The sequence below is a fragment of the Glandiceps talaboti genome, chromosome 16 (genome assembly GCF_964340395.1).
Source record: "Glandiceps talaboti chromosome 16, keGlaTala1.1, whole genome shotgun sequence".
In the NCBI taxonomy this organism is placed as follows: domain Eukaryota; kingdom Metazoa; phylum Hemichordata; class Enteropneusta; family Spengelidae; genus Glandiceps; species Glandiceps talaboti.
Genome location: NC_135564.1, coordinates 19,906,926 through 19,925,524, shown reverse-complemented (window position 1 = coordinate 19,925,524; position 18,599 = coordinate 19,906,926). Strand labels below are relative to the sequence as shown.

The following is an 18,599-nucleotide window of genomic DNA, read 5'->3' as shown; positions in this document are numbered from 1 at the left end:
GGACTTTGACCAGACGTAGTTTAGTAACAGACCACGTTGGCATCCAGACTAACTAGATATGAAATCAAAGCTAAATTATGATTCAACAATACAGGCAAACAATGTTATCAAGAAAGATATTGAAGTTTCTGAGCTATTGTACACGCTAGTCTGGAAGATACAACATATGCTATTAGCTGACACTCACTGTGGTTATAAAGCAGCTAAACAACACAGCCTATCTTACAGTCTATTATGCATACAAAAATGTACATGATTTGAAGAATTCAAATCCAACAGGAAAGATAATTAACCAAATTATATATTCTACAATAAACGATTTTCTGTGATGTGCAAGTATCCCAAGTTATACTAGTACCTTACTATTGTTTCTCCCCTATGCCTAGTATCTTCCTAATAGTTACTTTGGCCAGAAAGCTGGCACAAATTTTTATTGGGTTTTACCATAAACTGTCTATGGTTTTACAAATGTAAATTTACTGGCTGTGAGATGATGTCAATCTGTAAATAATAGAACCAATGAAGTGGGAAGTTGGGCAGTACCATGTAAATATGATTACCGTATCATTAACATCACTGTGTGAAATTGTAATCTAATTTTAGGTTTGAATACACACACACTAGGGAAATGCTAGGCATGGGGGGGGGGGTATAGTCAAAATCATCACATGATTTGACACAATGACAGTAGGCTACTATTTACTGTGATGCATTGTATCTTAAAGTGACACAGGCTGAGTTTATATGCCCTTAGTGAAAATACTTACTGAAAAACTTGGATTAAACTATTCTAGTATAATTTTAATGTCAATGTATGCATTCTATGACATTACAATTTGTGTTCTAGCATTGTTAGAACTGTTGATTGCATAGTAGTGAGTTTCTGTACAATGTTTGGTACATATACTAAATTATGTCATCAGATCGTTTATGGGTTGTGTCCTTAAGTTATACCAGGTTTGAGTTCAGTTAATTGTAAGTGGTGGTCAGTATACATCAGTAAGTAGAATACTGCGAGTACCTTTTAATACGTAAAATAAAATGACCTCTCAAAAACATATCAACTCAGCATGTGTCCCTTTCATAAATATACTGGTGGGAAAAAATAGATGAAAACAACCATAGTTTACTTTGTCACTTGTTTATTCTTATATAGTATGTGATTTTGTTAACATCACAATCTCAAGAAATGACAATTTCATCAACCTCAAGAAACCATGGCAACTATTAGATATTACTACCATGGCAATATGCAAATGACAAAATTAGTGTTGCAGTTTACATTGGCAACATTTCAGTTTGACAAGGTATAGAAGAGTCTGTTGTACTCCGGCTTCAATATGGACCACACATTAATCAATTCACAGTTTTCACATTAAACAACCTTCATTGCTGGCATGTCTCCATGGAAACTTATTTTTTTATACAAGTACATGTAATTCAATATTATCATATCTTTTTCTTTATTGACAAGAATTACTCTTTTGTCTTTTAAATTGTTGGGCAAACTAATTTCCTCTTTGTATGAAGTCCTTCATGGAGCTTTGCTACCTTATATTTTTACTTACAGTTTTCACTTTTAACTGCATTATATACTGACTCTGTGTGTGTGTGTGTGTGTGTGTGTGTGTGTGTGTGTGTGTGTGTGTGTGTGGGTGGGTATGTCTGTCTGTCTGTGTCTGTATTAATATGCATATGTCTGTCTGTATGTGGTTGGTTGTGTGTGTGTGTGTGTGTGTGTGTCTGTCTGTGTCTGTATTAATATGCATATGTCTGTATGTGGTTGGTTGTGTGTGTGTGTGTGTGTGGGTGGGTGGGTGTGTCTGTCTGTCTGTCTGTGTCTGTATTAATATGCATATGTCTGTCTGTATGTGGTTGGTTGTGTGTGTGTGTGTGTGTGTGTGTGTGTGTGTGTGTGTGTGTGTGTGTGTTTGTGTGTGTGTTTACGGTAAAACTTGTCTGAAAACAAATTGTTCAAACTGACAACTCTCAAACCGAGTCACACTGCATTGATAAATACTCTGTAATATTGTTCGAGTATTTCAAAGTATCACCTTGACAACAGAGAAATGTCAAGTTGATGATACTTCAAAATTTCACATAATTATGAAGATGGCAGCATGCTAGCCCAGAGACTTGGTGTTCACAACCATGCTGACAGTTATTTCTCATGAACAGTCCTATCAAGTCTGAATACACCAAGTCTGTGAGTTATGGCTCCACATATTACGCGTTTTTTTTTTTTTTTTTACTTTACCATGGTTATTCCACACATATATTAATTCATAATTTCACCAAAAAATGTAATGTGAACATTAAACTACATGCTTACTGAAATAAACCAATGTTAGCATTGCATTATGGGAGGATGTCCTACACTTGGCATGGTGCCAGAAAATTTAACCAAAAGTTCATGCTCAGACCACTGAATAATGGCCTGAGATTCATGTAACCACAAACTATACATATAAATCATAAACAACAGCCTCTTTACGGCAGACGCACCGTCTAGAGGCAGAAATACGTGCTCTGGCTTGCCAGAATGAGACTACAATGTCAATGGTCTAAGTGACAAATTTGCTTGGAAGAAAATTAGCTTGCACAACAATTTGTTCAATATTCATGTACTGTACTGTACTGTGTACATTAACACACACAACATGTACCAACACCACATATTCATTTTACCCTCCAAAATTATGACGACTTTTTGTCTATAACTTCGGTCCTTCTTTACGCCATACTCTTTCTCTTTGTTCTTTCATACTCTGTACTTAATTTTTTATTTTAGATTCTTGACAAATTCAATCCTTGATATCTTCCATTACTTCTTACATTTAAATTTTCTGTAGTCATGGCAACACGATATTTATTTTCATTTCCTCAACAATTCAGTTGTTTTGCTAGACAGCAATGTTTTTGTCATATTGCTCATAAAACTTATGTTAGGCAAATAATTTTTTTTTTCACTTCTGGATTTTCTTTCTTTGGTTTTTTTTTGGGGTTGTTTTCTTTTTAAACTTAAAAGTTCATGACAGTGTTACTTGAAAGAGAAATCATATAATTATAAGGGTTGATGGAGATCTACAAGATTCTAGTTACGACTCCGGGATTTAGGAAATATATACAAACAGAAACTGAGAAAGATAATATATTTGATGAGCATTTTGACAGTCTGGAGATGCACGTTTAGGATAACAAACAGATTCACAAGCTAAATGTGGCTGCACTGCAAGGGACAGGAAAAAGGGAAACACACTGAAATGAGTTGTATCCAGGTAAACTCTTCACTTTGTTGCTATGATACGATCAAATAACACTAGTAATGATTGCCCACATTTGAGGAGTCCCATATTCAGTGCCCTGATCCTGTAATATTATTGCACACTGCTATAGTGTAACCCTATCCACCCCATCTCAATATAGTAGTGGCTCCTGCCATGTAGAAACTATTCACGATGAACCAAAATTTAGGGGGTCATTGGCTATCAACCCAGATTCAAAGTTGTGGGGAATCACTTTTGTTTTGACTTGGTAAATGATGGCATAATTTTGTTGCCTTCTGAACATTTTGTAGCATGTCAAAATGATTGAGGGATGTCGATGTTTAGACTGTAGGCTTTTTTTCCAAAGTTTCTACTATCTCAAAATATTGGAATCATAAATCAGTAGCACTGCAGGAGTTTGTGATGGGCTTTGTTCCTAAAATGCAATATTTCATAAATTCCCACCCCAAACAAAAACTACTCAAAATTGCTTCATTTAAGAGCCTAGGGTGACTAGCTAGAGAACTTGGCAAGTTAAAGAGTTCAACAATGATGTCTCAGTTTTGACACTGATTCATAATTCACTTGAACAGATTTTGAAACACAGAATGTTGTCTCATTTCACAAAAACAAAATCATCTAGTCTCATCAACTCTTGGTGGCGCTCTACTATCTGCACTTATGAATGCTGATGGCGGGCGCACCATTGAGACTGCTACAGTGTGAAAGCTTGAGACAACATATATAGTTCAAACAGAAAATGTCATACAAAATTGACTTGGAAATACAGGAATCAAATCTCAATATCTGAAATTATCATAAATCACAAAAAGTCTTTTCATGAATTATAGTAAAAATAGCACTCAAATCAAATCAGGCTGTTGCCAAGGAGACAAAAGACTGAGGTCTAAATCTATAAAGACAAAGAACCCTCTGGGCTGTCCCTGATCATAAAATAATGTGAGTCTTTTAACAAAAATAGGAACTCTGTAAATATACATTTCTTGAATACTGAAAACTCTTGGTGATGTGACCTTGCGTGACCTTTCTTAGTTCCCATAATGCACCAGGTCTCATTGCAGTAATTTCTTTTGGCTCAAAAACAAAAAGCGATTATTGTTCAAACTAAACATAGGTTGAATGAAGACAAAAGTGATGAAATAAATTTCAAACAGTATTCTGGTACATTATGGGACATGACATATTTTGCGTCATTTTTTATCCAAACTTGACACAATGTAGTAATACTTGGGATAAAGCTAGTGGTTTGGCAGAATTCATAGTTTTGTCAATTTTAGATTTTTGTTTTTGTAGTTTTTAGTCATTTTTTCTTTAAGCTCACAAAGCTTGAGTTGGTCACTTCCTTAATAGTTTCAAATAATATCATATATTTCTTGTTCACTTCGGACTTTAACTTAGCTGTTTAAAAAAATGAGTAAATATTTACTTTTAAGGACACAGTAGTGGTAAATAATGGAAGACAAAATGTAACATATCATAAATTATTTTGTGACCTTGAGAAACATGGCTGTCTTAGTTCAAAGGTCAAAGGTCATTTCCTGTCATGTTTGACCTCAACTCCACAGGTAAATTTTCGTTAGGTTAATTTTCCATAGTCTGTACGATATGTCAGGTTGGGACGCCCTCATGTATTGGTCTACCTCTCTCTCTCTCTCTCAAAGAGAAAGTGATAGGGTAGAACACAACAACATACCGTACAGTCTGATTTTCCCATTGTCTCTTGCTACAAATTATCGAAAGTCAAGTCATCAAATTGTGTTGACAGAAGTCAAGATCTAAGACTACATGACACACTGTGGAGATGGACATTACCAAGTAAACCCAAGACAGCCATGGTTATCAGGGAAGCATTTACTCATAATAAGTCAGTAATTTTTTCTTCTAAGTTTCGTTTTTATAGGACATTAAGTTGTGGCACCATTTTGAGTAGGTAACCTCTATGATACTAATATGGGAATTGGCTGTATACGTTATATGGAGTACATACTAAAAACTACGCTGTAAAGAACAACAAAGATGGACATGCTTTTAATGCTAGTTCACATCACAACACTTGTAATCTTCACAGTTGAGTTTGTTTCATGTTTTGTTTCCTTTCACTACATCACAAAAATCATATCTCACATTACACAATTATACCTCGTTTCTTTTCCACATAAAATTAATCAATTCTTGTTCTTTTAGGGTCATGTTGTAAACTTGATAATTTTCTTCTCAGCATGATTTTGGGACATGTATTTTATAACTTCTTGTTTTCAGCCAACAACTTAATTTACTGACAACAATACCGTTGATGACTTTCAGATTTTTGCTACAATCAAAATTGTCAACATCTTGGCGAGAGATATCACTTGAGACATTTTGGGCTGGATTTAATTTTTCTAATTTCAAAAAGATTTTAGTTCAAAGTTTGTGAAAAGAATTCTGAATCACTTATTTTCACAAACTCAACTGTGAGGGCGATCTAATCTACTGATATTTTATCACTTTATTCTTGTAGTTAGGTATACTATTGACTTTTCATAGGAATTTAAGGGTACCTATGAAGCTCTGCGAACCAACTAACATATGTAGCAATCATGTGTTCAGGTAAAAGGTAGGGCAAGCCTATTTGGACGCAAAACTAATTTTGTTTCTTTTTTCATTTGAGATCCCATTTCACTGATTATATGGTTATGGCGGAGCGGCGGAGTTGTCAATCAGTTGGCGTTTCATGGTGAATCCTTTTGTTCCGTCTGGACCACGTGGTTTACGGATCACAATTAATTTTGGACCACCATTTGTATCTGTTTGCGGTTTGCGTAGTAAGTGCTCTGGTCTCTGCATCTCACTGAAAAGTAAAAGATGTTTGTAACAGAAATTAATACAAACTGTTATGCAAGATAAACTTACTTCATGCAAATTATAAGACCTAAAAAAAAATAATTGTTTTGTTTTGGTTACCTGACCCCATCTAGTTTTTCACTGCTGATCCTAAACTCTTTTTTACGTATTCGAGAAAAAAATAATAAAATCACAAAAATTGTGAAGTTTCACGAGAAATAGTGGATCTGGAAATGAACATCAACTTAAAAAGACAATATAAAATTGTTCTTCCAATCTGTAATAGCTGTATATCTGATAGGACACAGAGACCATTTAGAGAAAAATGGAAACCCCGAATTAGACACTCACATATAAAAAAAACCTATAATACAATAAAATAAAAAATCTACCTATTCTAAAATTGAGTATAATCGGAACCACACAATTTTTTTTTATAAGGCGTAAATAGTATAAAATTGGACAAAAATGGTGACTAGGATTTGATTTTACAATTATGTATTTTGATGACTGTAATTTCTGTCACACTAAAAGCGATGCTGTTCCCAGAATCAACCATTTTTCCAGAAACGATCAGCGCCCTCTATCATCAACCATTCAAAGTAACAATAACACATGCTCAGTAGCTCTCATCCATCAACACAATGATGTGTCAACAACAATATGTTAAATTTAACTTGTAAATACTGAGCCAACTATGAGAAAAAGGACCCTTTTTTCAAATACAACCACAAATATGTCACAGGATTATGAAATTTGACCTACCTTATTCGGCGTACATTACAAGCACTATACTTTCCACTACGTTGATTTTGTACTATAACAAATTGGACCTCATCTCCAGGTTGCAGTTCAGAACCTTCATGTACTTCACTCATATGGAAGAACAGTTTCTTGTTTTCTTCTTCCACCTCAAAGTCGATGAAACCAAACTATAACGTACAAGAAATATACAAAACACATTAATAGATTGAATGACAGCAACCATAGAGTCATGATGGTATGTGGTCAGACAAACTATAACGTACAAGAAATATACAAAACACATTGATAGACTGAATGACAGAAGCCATAATGGTTGAATAGATAGGAGGGGATGATTTGTATCTGTTGAAAGCAGGTTCAGGCCTCATCACTGCTGTTTGTTTCTGAATAGCTAAAGTCTTTGGTTAAGATTTGAAATGCACTTGTTAACCCAGCTGTATACTTGCTACTAGTCTTGCTACTAGACCACTCAGGCTATTCTGTTCACTGTGAAGGAGACAGAAGGTCACTACTGAGGTCGCTAGCCCGAAGTTTTGAGTGTTCGCCCTTGATTGCACCTCTCTGGTGCAAAGCAGCCTTCGGTCGATTGTCGTAATAGAAGAAAGCCCAAAGTCTAGCAGCTAGACTAATTTGGTATCTATTAGGATAAAGGCTGCAATATGAATGCTTTTAGTTACTCATTCATTGTTCAGTTGAGGTCCTTGTCATTGGCTAAGGCTTGCATGCATTAACTCATGGCAACTGATCTTAACCATCAGTGACATGCCTGTAACCCTTGGCAACACACTCTTAACAAGTACTGCAATCAAGTTATTCTTACCTGTCCCTTAATGGAATCAACATAAGCTCTGACATATTTCCTAATGGCCGATATATTACATGCTCTTTCAATTCCATTACGTTTTGATATACCAATCTGGAAACGTACAACGTCTCCTTTCTGTAAGAAGTCTTTCTTGTCAGCCAGACCAGTTATACCATAGGGGTATATCGCTCCCTCGTTGGTATCTGATAACAATAAAATATTCAATTATGTTGGATGGATTTTACAATGTTGACATTAAAACAAAGATCAACATTTCAATTTGCATTCTATGGCCCTGCCATATCAATTTCTGATAAAGATATTGATATAATAAGTATTTCTATGATTTCAGCATTATTGAACTGACCACTTTATACATACATGTATGCATGCCTGCCTGCCTGCACGACACACACACACACACACACACACACACACACACACACACACACACACACACACACACACACACACAGACACACAGACACACACACACACACACACACACACACACACACACACACACACACACACACACACACACACACACACACATTCGCAATAAGACAGCACTTACCTCCCTCCATTTGCTGGACCAGACCTTCATATTCACTCTGTGTTGGGTCAATATTACGCAGAGGACGAATGATTTTACCCTGGTGTTGGGCTGGCTGTGTTGTCTGCACATAATCATAATAGAAAATATACATTTTTGAATCAAATCAAGACAGAATTTAGTACTATGACAACAAACGACTTTTACCGTAATATGCATGTATGTGGTCATACCTTTTTTAGCAATTAAGCCATAATACAATAACTTGGTGAGTTATAAATTGAAATAACTCTCTTTGGCTTAATACACTAATGACAAGTACTAAAACAGTACAGGTGCAGTCATACACATTTTATACCATGCATGATCCACGTTGAACAAGAAATATGGAATATTTTACTCTGGTCGTTTTATGTCATGACAATGCAAATCTCTGTCATGACAACTAGATCACTAGTTCTGCTATGTTCGAAATATGAAAATGTTCAAAATTGCCATTACTTTCCCCAATTTTTCTTTGATATTACTGGCACTGGTATAATTATATTTTTCTACAATATTTTTCTTCATTCAGCTGAGACCTAAGGGTTGCTACTACTTGTCTAGCAACTTGTAGTGACAAAGGTCCCTAAGATCACTTGGATTTTCCATGACTGAAGGAAGACAAATATTGGGGAATAACATTTAAATAACTCAATATTTTGCTTTGTCTATTGCCTACCAAGGATTTAGCAAATGAGCTAGGGAAAGTATCAAGACTATACACCATGCTAGATTGTGTTATACTAGTATATGTGCCTACATGAAGTGTGCCAGAGTATGATTGTGAACAAAAATTATTATCAAACATACATACATACACAAATATATAAAAGAATAATGTAAATGTACAAATTCTGATGTATACAGGCCAACATTGGAAAAGATAGACATAGCAAAAGTAGCATACATGGGCACAGACACACTGACACACACACACACACACACACACACACACACACACACACACACACACACACACACACACACACACACACACACACACATGCACGCACGCACACACAAAGTGTACTTCTCTTTTCCTTACCTCTCCAGGAACTGTTCCTTTAGTGAGTTTTTTAATTGCTTCAGCACACACCTTAGCACCTTTCCTGGTTACGGAGTATTCTATCTCATCACCAAGATCAAGTGTGTTCAAATCACCTTCAAATTCACTAGAAAACAAAGTTATGCAAAATTATGTTAATGCAATAAGAAGTATGTGCACTCCATTGATGAAAAACTCTCAATTTATCCGTACAATGTTTTGGTAACCCTGGTAACACAGAGGGAGATCTGGTGGAATTTGTATAGTTTCCCATGCCTTTTATCATAATTTTGGTAGGGAACCCTACTAAATACCTGGGGAAGTTGGGTACATTTTAGCTACTTAACGAATTACTATTTTTGCTGATATCTTGCCCTGCTATTTCTACAAAATCTACTCCAAGTTTTGACAACAAAGACAGACACAGTTGACATTTAATGTTTATACTAACTGATTACGACCTAAAAATTAGTCACCTGTGAGAAATTCTGATGTTTGATAAATGAATTCTCTGGCCAATCTATGCATCATGTTCTAATGTTCATGTAAAAACTGATGTACATAAATTCTAGTTACATTGCATGATTTCATCAAACCATGGCATCACATAGTAAAAGGTGATGTAAAAACTGCTGTACACCGTGTTTTAAATGTTTACCTGTAATGGAAGAAGACTTCTCTGTCGTGTTCAGCTGTTTCTATAAATCCAAAATTCTCCTTCAATGTTGCTATAAAGCCTTGTTTCCAAGTATCAATGTCACGGTCTAACACTTTAATGTTGATGGCCATTTGGATATTGTTACGTTTGATTTCTGCTATGTTAAATTCCACCTGTGAAATACACAAATACATTTTGTTATGTTGGATTTCTGCTATGTTGAATGCATGTGTTCAAGACACACACCAGAGCCCTTTCATCTGCTACATGTCTGATCTTTTTGTCTGGTGTCATTGGCATAGCATGTGATTTCCACTTTGCAGATATGTGTATATGTGGTGTGTATGTGTGTGTGTGGGGGGGGGGGGGTTGACGGGGTGATACATACTGTATCACCTTCATCTGGTGCTTGTCTACAATGAGTATCCTTGGCATGGTATGTGTGTGTGTGTGTGTGTGTGTGTGTGTGTGTGTGTGTGTGTGTGTGTGTGTGTGTGTGTGTGTGTGTGTGTGTGTGTGTGTGTGTGTGAGACACATACCTTATCACCTTCATCTGGTACTTGTCTGATATCAGTGTCCTTGGCATGGTATGTGATAGTTACTTTCTCGCCATTCTTCTCATACTTAATACTTCCTAGATCAGCCTCTTTGTCTTTACTCTTTCCAGGACTCTTTCCCCACTGTAAACAACATCATAACACATCAAAGTTATCAATATGATACGTCTAAAGTATATAAATTTATAGCTAGGCCATATATTCACCTTTTAGAGATAAGTTTTAAAATCTACAATCCAATTATATCTACAATGATAGTTTAGAGAACTCTACAGATCATTGTGAATGAATATTGCCCCATGATAATCTATCAAAGAGTTTGTATAGCACCAAATTACACATGGTCACCGTAATGTTAATGATCTATAGTGCTGAAGAGAACATAGAAATGATTTTTACTGGGGGTTTTCTCTGCTAGAACAAACTCCTACTACAAAATGAAATAATTTTCATCAAACTTTCTGAATACCTCTCCTTTTAATAAAGCCATCCGCGGACTTCTGCCTTCTATGAAATCAAATCCCTTGGAAGTGAAATAATCCATAGTATAATAGGTATGTGAAACAGTTCATCACAACTTCAAATCTAGGTCCTCGCCACCTCTATTTCTGTATGTCTGTATTTCTGTATGTCTGTGGGTGTTGTCAAATAAATCTCAAACTGGTCTCTGTAACCTGATAGCTCCTTACCTGGTTTATGGGTACTTTCATGATGTATCCTTACCTGGTTTATGGGTACTTTCATGATGTATCCTTACCTGGTTTATGGGTACACATGTACTTTCATGATGTATCCTTACCTGGTTTATGGGTACTTTCATGATGTATCCTTACCTGGTTTATGGGTACACACGTACTTTCATGATGTATCCTTACCTGGTTTATGGGTACTTTCATGATGTATCCTTACCTGGTTTATGGGTACTTTCATGATGTATCCTTACCTGGTTTATGGGTACTTTCATGATGTATCCTTACCTGGTTTATGGGTACTTTCATGATGTATCCTTCACATACTCCTGGTAATACAGTTTGAAATGAGACAGTGCCTTTGATGAGGGGTTTAATTCGCACAGCTATCTGCCTCTGAGCCACAGTAGGGTCCTGCGAATATGAGTCAAAAGTTCAAAAGGTCAAAGTTGAACAATGTCAGAGAGTATGAAATGATAGGATCTCACTTTGAACAGGAACACCACAGAGTTACCCTGTCATAAGAGAGACAGAAATCTTGAATATGAGATAAGTCAATGAAAGATAATAAGTTAGTAACTGACAGTGACAATATGTGTATTAATGTAGTACGTGCCTCAGGTATAAAATTATTAACTTTTTGTTTTTATTTTGTTCAAGATAACGCAAACACATTTTCAGTTCAGTTATGTGGGGGAAAAAATCAGGGATCACCATGAAACTTTTTGAAACAGAGCTCAAAATGTGATCGAAATTATGCCATTTCAAAATCCAATATGGCCGACAAATTATTATTATTTATTTATTGGACCTCAAGGATATGTAGTATACAACTCAAAAAAGTCCACAAAAGTCACAAAAATACTGTGTTAAATCTTTGGGAAGATAAAGGATTGTCAGTTTCCTTGAAAACAAGATGGTGAAACCAACAATTACTATCAGTACTTCAAAGGGATCTGGAACAAGCTTTCATATCTCAAAGTTTGGAGAGAATTGAAGAACTTTGATTTTAAGAGAAATTAGTCCCCGAGGCACATTCTACCTGAAATAACTGACAGTAACAATGTGTGTAGATTTACAGCAGGAAACAACTGGACAAGGTAGATAGGGAACTAGGAAAGAAAGAAACCAAGCAAGTTAACAAGGAATTCGCAGACAAAGAATTTATATAGAATTCTAACAGATTACATGGCAAACCAATAAATTGATCTGTCATAGAAATTTTACAAAGTTTACAACAGAAGAATAAGTAAAGAGACGATTCTGAAGTATAATACAGAGTTTATACAACTAAGAATGAAACTCCCTTCATAATGGACGGAAAACTTAAACAATTTCAAACTATGGTATACTGGAATGATATCAGTTGAGATTTGATATGTTTACCATCCAAAATACTAACTTGAAAGAAACAAAACACTCAGAACATAACTTAAAGTTTCAAATAAACCCAAACTTTTGTAATTCATTGCATGGTATTCTACTTTTCTTATTTAAGACGGACACTTTACTATCAAGAACAAAAACTCCAATTGAAGATGATCCTCCCAAGACGTTTATTAAAGTAGTAAGTTCCATCAAAGGATTTCTTGACAATGTAGATCAACCTAGTAGTAACAATATTGTCTCTTGTAATGGAAATTTCATTCAAATCTTTATATTTTGGTGTCCTTAGATTTGCATTACCAGTAGAATCTGTCCGTGATAAACCTTTTTTTTTTCAATTTCCGATGCATATTAATTTTCATATCCTGATCATCTTAGGTAAATACATTCATAATATTTCTCAGAATTGTATTCTTTTTTTTTTGTGTACAAATAAAATCAAATTTTGACACATGTCATGATATCGCTGAGTAAAACTCCTACATAAATACTTGCACAAGACATGCACAAGACAATTTGAACAAAAATATGGAATATATACTCTGGTCGTTAACTATGTCATGACAGTGTGCGCCATGACGACAACGCATGTCTATGTCACTGGTTCTGCTGTGTTCGAATACGAGTCAAAATGTTCAAAATTACCATTATTTTCCTCGATTTTTCTTTGTATTGCTGGTGCTGGTATAATTATGTTATTCTCCAATATTTTTCATCATTTTGCCGGAATATACTTGTGACCTAAAGTTGTCACTAGTAGTCTAGCAATTCGTAGTGACAAGGCCCCTTAGGTCACACATATTTTCCTTGGTTGAATGAAGAAAAATATTGGAGAATAACATCTAATTATCATCTTTTCCATACCTCTGCTGAAGTCAATAAAACAAAAAATACCTGAAGACTGCCACCTTCTATTTCAGCAATATTTACCTGTACATCCCATGAGAGTCAAGTATTGCACAGAAGACATTGAAACTGTTGCTTTGAGCATCTACAAGCAGGAACTACATTTTGTAATATGCCATTCCTACATTATTGGTCTCAAAAATGCAACAGGGACAAAAAAATATACTGCGCTAAAACAAGAAAATACACTTGCAAACAAATAATTATTTCACCTGTAGAGTTGCACAAGCACATATTTCCTTCTGTATATTTGATGTCACAAACCAAAATGCTTATTTGTTTTCAAGAAAAAATGAAACTTTTTGGTTAACAATTATTTCTTCAAAGACATGATATACAAATAATTCAACCCTGCAGTATCATAGTGTTCATTTTATTATTACAATAAATGATATAGACCTTTCTGATAAAGTGGGCCCTCTTGTGGCCACTTGTTACAATGAAACAAACATGGAATTCAATGACTTTGGCCACAGTTATAAAATATTGATGATATTTTCAGTAAGTGAGAGGTTACACAATACAATATTGCTGAAAAGACTTTTCATGGACCCCAATGACATAAAGAATGCAGTGATGATGAAATAGGCCTCATCTTTGTTTCCCTTTAACTGCATTTTAAATGAAGTGCAGTATTTGTCAAAACTTTGGCGATTGGGAGAATCCAAGCCCCTACCCTCTAACAAATTCACATCCTGTATCATACCACTAGAGGGAGGCATTCATGAGAAAGGTCTATATTTTGTGAGTAAAAGAAAGTTGACATACACTTACTGATATGACGGTAAATTCCACTTCATCAGATATCTTGATTTCATGAGACTGTTGAAATGTATGTAACAGTATTAACGTTAGGTTGGAATGAGCTGAGGCAATTGTAAATATTTGGAAGGTGGCAACTTTACTGATGGTAGATTTAAAACTATGCATGGTTCATTTATGTTGTCAGGAGCACTCAAAAGTTCTTCATCATGGTCTTTGGAGAATGTCTATACAAAATGTTCAGTTGTTTTGGACATAAAATGTACCTGTCTAATGACGCCACTTGGATATGCCAAGTAAAATAGTATGTAATGGTGACATTCCTCCACACTAATCTATATGGTATTTTTAAATCATTATTCCCACACTGCATTTCTGAATTACATTATCAATAGTCTTCAACCTAAATGGGGACACTGCTTTCTCTTATCATTCCACCCCCACCCCCACCCCACCTCATAATACAGTGAGTGCAAAGTTTATTGAAGTTATGCACAGAACTTACTGTTTTCACCAATTCACTGAAATCGGAAAACATTGGAGACAGACACTGCCTCCCTCCATCCCCATCCAGTCCCCTACAGTAATACCTTGAATGTTACTCTACATGTAGCACAACACTTACTGTTTTCAGCAATTCACTGAAGTGGAAAAACATTCTGGCATCTCGGTCTACACACTTGATGAATCCAAAACCTTCTTTGACTGCTGCTACAATTCCATGTTCTCTCTTTTCTCCAGACTTCAAAAAACTTTCTTCCAAGAGTTCAATATTAGTGGCTCTTTGCAGTAAGTCTCGTCTATCTGTAGCTATGTTGAATTGCACTAGGTCCCCTACTTGTAGTGTGTAGTCACCCACCTGGTCTTTATCACCGAATGGAATCTCCTTTTGTCTGAGAAGACATTAGAAAACAAACACAAACCACGGACAAAACACAAAACCACAGCAAAAGGGATACCAAAACATTGTCAATTTTTATACAAAAATTTTTTTTGAAACCAAAAAATAGAAATATCTAATTTGACCATGCAACAAAATTGTAATTTAGAATTTAGAATTCATGCATTACTCTTGATATTAGAGGCTGGATTTGAAGATGTGAGAACAGAAATTGAAAAATGGTCTACAAAATGAAATACAAGCATATAAGCTGACAGAAATTGACATGTTTGGGTACATTTACTGTGGTTCTCATACAGTGAAAATATCTGTAATTCTATTAAAATACATTAAAGAGACATAAGCTGAGTTCATTTTGTTGTCAAGTAATTTGTAATTATTACTGGATATCAAAATAGACTTATTGTATTCTACTTAATACTTTTAAAGGCCTGGGATTCAATCCCAGGTTATCAGTGTAGCTGTAAGGATTACATAGGGTTATTCTTTTGTTCAAGGCCAACTTTTCTACAGCTCTGCAGGACCAGTTTTTTTCACACCTAAATTTTAATTCTAATCTAGACTGAACCTTTAACCATACCTTAATATCAGTAAAACTAAAATCTGGTATTTAGCCATAATATGTCAACAATTTGATGACATAATTTTGTATACAAACTAGAAAGGTGAGGAAATCCCTAGTAAACCATCCACTATACTAACAATGTCAGGAGACGATTTTTAATGTCATTGAAGACGTTAGTCTTGATGCCAATGGTGTTATCAAATCATCTCTTGAGATTTGATGAAGGATAGCACTAGACTACAAAGACATGTATTAATATTAACAAATTATACCAGATCAGGTTAATGGTTTTTATCATCAATCAATCAATCAATCAATCAATCAATCAATCAATCAATCAATCAATCAATCAATCAATCAATCAATCAATCAATCAATCAATCAATCAATCAATCAATCAATCAATCAAGTCATTTGTAAAGTACCAGTATCCAATACTAAGTAAAGTTCAGAGGTGCTGTACAATTACATATATGACAAGTAATACTTTTTTGTGTAAACAAGCCAACTAAAAAATCTTATAAACTCAGCTTATGCCACAATGATCAACATTTGTCATGATGGAAATAACATGCAATTTGAGTATATCATGCCATATATCAAAAATGATGATGAAAGGAGAATACAAAAAAGAAAGGGGAATTCCATACAACAGATTTTCAGATTGTGTACAGTCATGAAATAACATGCACTTTGTAAATCAAACTAACTAAATGTGGTTTGGATATAGAAATAATAAGAAATACAACATTAAACACAAGGGTACGAAATACAACAATTTCCTCTCCTTACCCGCCATCCACACCATCATAAATCAGTTTCCCTGGTAACGGGTCGTTGGATTTACGAGTGTTGAATCGTGTTAATGGTTTGTGAACAGTTCCCACAGTCTTGGCTTTCTTGACGTCTTCAAATACAACCGTTCCTTGGGGGAGTTTAGCGATGTTGATGGCGACTTCTTTACCGTTTCTCATCTGTACACCAAATTCTACGTCATCTCCCAACTGTAGATCATTGATATTGCCAGTAAATTCACTGTAGTGGAAGAATATCTAGAGGGAATGAAATATTCAAATATTATAGAATTAATTACACAGATCTTAGGATTACATAAATTACCTTGGAGATTGACAGATTCATACACAATTCATTGAAGTTTGATGTTGAATTGAATCGATTTATTCACCAGACAGAAAAGAATAAATATATGTAAATTTCAAAGAAGAAGTTATCATCGTAATACATCTGGTGAGGACCACAGAAATAGTTTGATTTGAACCAGTGAACTCTGTGACCCTGACAATATAGATATACAAAAATAAAGTACAAGTGCATAACTGTGCAATAAATAGAGGTAATATGGGTGACAAATTAGTATTTATTCCATGTTTTTAATAAATAAAACAACATTATGTTTTTTTCCTATTCTCCTCAAAATATTTGAGTTAATATTGAATGGTTTCATAACAATATAATATTTTTATAAAGTTGTTAATTTCACCTGACACTCTGACTCATAACAAATAAAAGTGACTGAATAGAGAGTGAAACCAAACTTACTTCTTATAAAAGTGACTGAATAGAGAGTGAAACCAAACTTACTTCTTACAAAAGTGACTGAATAGAGAGTGAAACCAAACTTACTTCTTACAAAAGTGACTGAATAGAGAGTGAAACCAAACTTACTTCTTACAAAAGTGACTGAATAGAGAGTGAAACCAAACTTATTTCTTACAAAAGTGACTGAATAGAGAGTGAAACCAAACTTATTTCTTACAAAAGTGACTGAATAGAGAGTGAAACCAAACTTACTTCTTACAAAAGTGACTGAATAGAGAGTGAAACCAAACTTACTTCTTACAAAAGTGACTGAATAGAGAGTGAAACCAAACTTACTTCTTACAAAAGTGACTGAATAGAGAGTGAAACCAAACTTATTTCTTACAAAAGTGACTGAATAGAGAGTGAAACCAAACTTATTTCTTACAAAAGTGACTGAATAGAGAGTGAAACCAAACTTACTTCTTACAAAAGTGACTGAATAGAGAGTGAAACCAAACTTATTTCTTACAAAAGTGACTGCATAGAGAGTGAAACCAAACTTATTTCTTACAAAAGTGACTGAATAGAGAGTGAAACCAAACTTATTTCTTACAAAAGTGACTGAATAGAGAGTGAAACCAAACTTACTTCTTTGACGAGATCAGCTCTCTCAATAAATCCAAATGATTCTTTCATGGAGCAAACCACTCCTTGGCATTGATCCAATGGCATTGGTTCTTCCAGGACTATTTTCCTTGCCCTGATGTTACCATTCCTAAATTAGAATTAGTATCAATTCATTTAGCTTCATTTTAAGGTAGAATGCACCTTGGCAAATTCAACATCTTAAAATGTCTCCTAACTTTTCCATATGAAAGCTTGTTCCTGATTCTTTTTGACTGATAAAGGAAATTTGAGGGTTCATATCTTGTATTCAATGAAACAAACAATCACTTATTTTTCCATAGAATTAACACAATATTCGGCAGCCATATTGGATTCTAAAATGCCATAATTTTGACTCTACCTCAAAAATTTGTATGATAACCCAATTTTTTCTTTTTTGTTAATTTTAACTTAGGATGAGTTGGTGTTTTCTTGAACAAAGTAACAAAATGTTGATGACATCTGTGGTGCATACTACATTAAACTAAGACAAACTATCTCAATAAGATCCATGAAGACAAGTAAGTCTTCTGAATGTTAAACCAGTCATTCTTCATTTACAACTTATGTTATTATATATAGTATTCTTAACACAGTTTGGATTGTGACCTTTAACCCTCATTCCACAACATGTGACCTTCAAA

At 34.8% G+C, this 18,599-nt stretch overlaps 1 protein-coding gene across 4 annotated transcripts in view; it reads right to left on the bottom strand.

Moving 5' to 3' along the window:
* Positions 1–1,920: 1,920 nt before the first annotated feature.
* LOC144447056 (cold shock domain-containing protein E1-like) overlaps positions 1,921–18,599 on the bottom strand; it is a 34,228-nt gene continuing 17,549 nt past the window's right edge. The window contains exons 8-19 of one of the 4 annotated variants that reach the window (XM_078136939.1): positions 17,938–18,064; positions 16,540–16,799; positions 14,907–15,174; positions 14,288–14,341; positions 11,516–11,641; positions 10,521–10,661; positions 9,982–10,154; positions 9,324–9,450; positions 8,258–8,360; positions 7,696–7,883; positions 6,876–7,042; positions 1,921–6,117 (exon numbers count right to left, since the gene is read on the bottom strand). In XM_078136939.1, coding sequence (XP_077993065.1) covers positions 5,961–6,117; positions 6,876–7,042; positions 7,696–7,883; positions 8,258–8,360; positions 9,324–9,450; positions 9,982–10,154; positions 10,521–10,661; positions 11,516–11,641; positions 14,288–14,341; positions 14,907–15,174; positions 16,540–16,799; positions 17,938–18,064 — 1,891 coding nt within the window. In that variant the 3' untranslated portion in view covers positions 1,921–5,960. Of the gene's footprint in view, positions 6,118–6,871; positions 7,043–7,695; positions 7,884–8,257; positions 8,361–9,323; positions 9,451–9,981; positions 10,155–10,520; positions 10,662–11,515; positions 11,642–14,287; positions 14,342–14,906; positions 15,185–16,539; positions 16,800–17,937; positions 18,065–18,599 lie in introns of those variants that run through there. The other 3 variants (XM_078136937.1, XM_078136938.1, XM_078136940.1) reach the window with 3 other exon arrangements.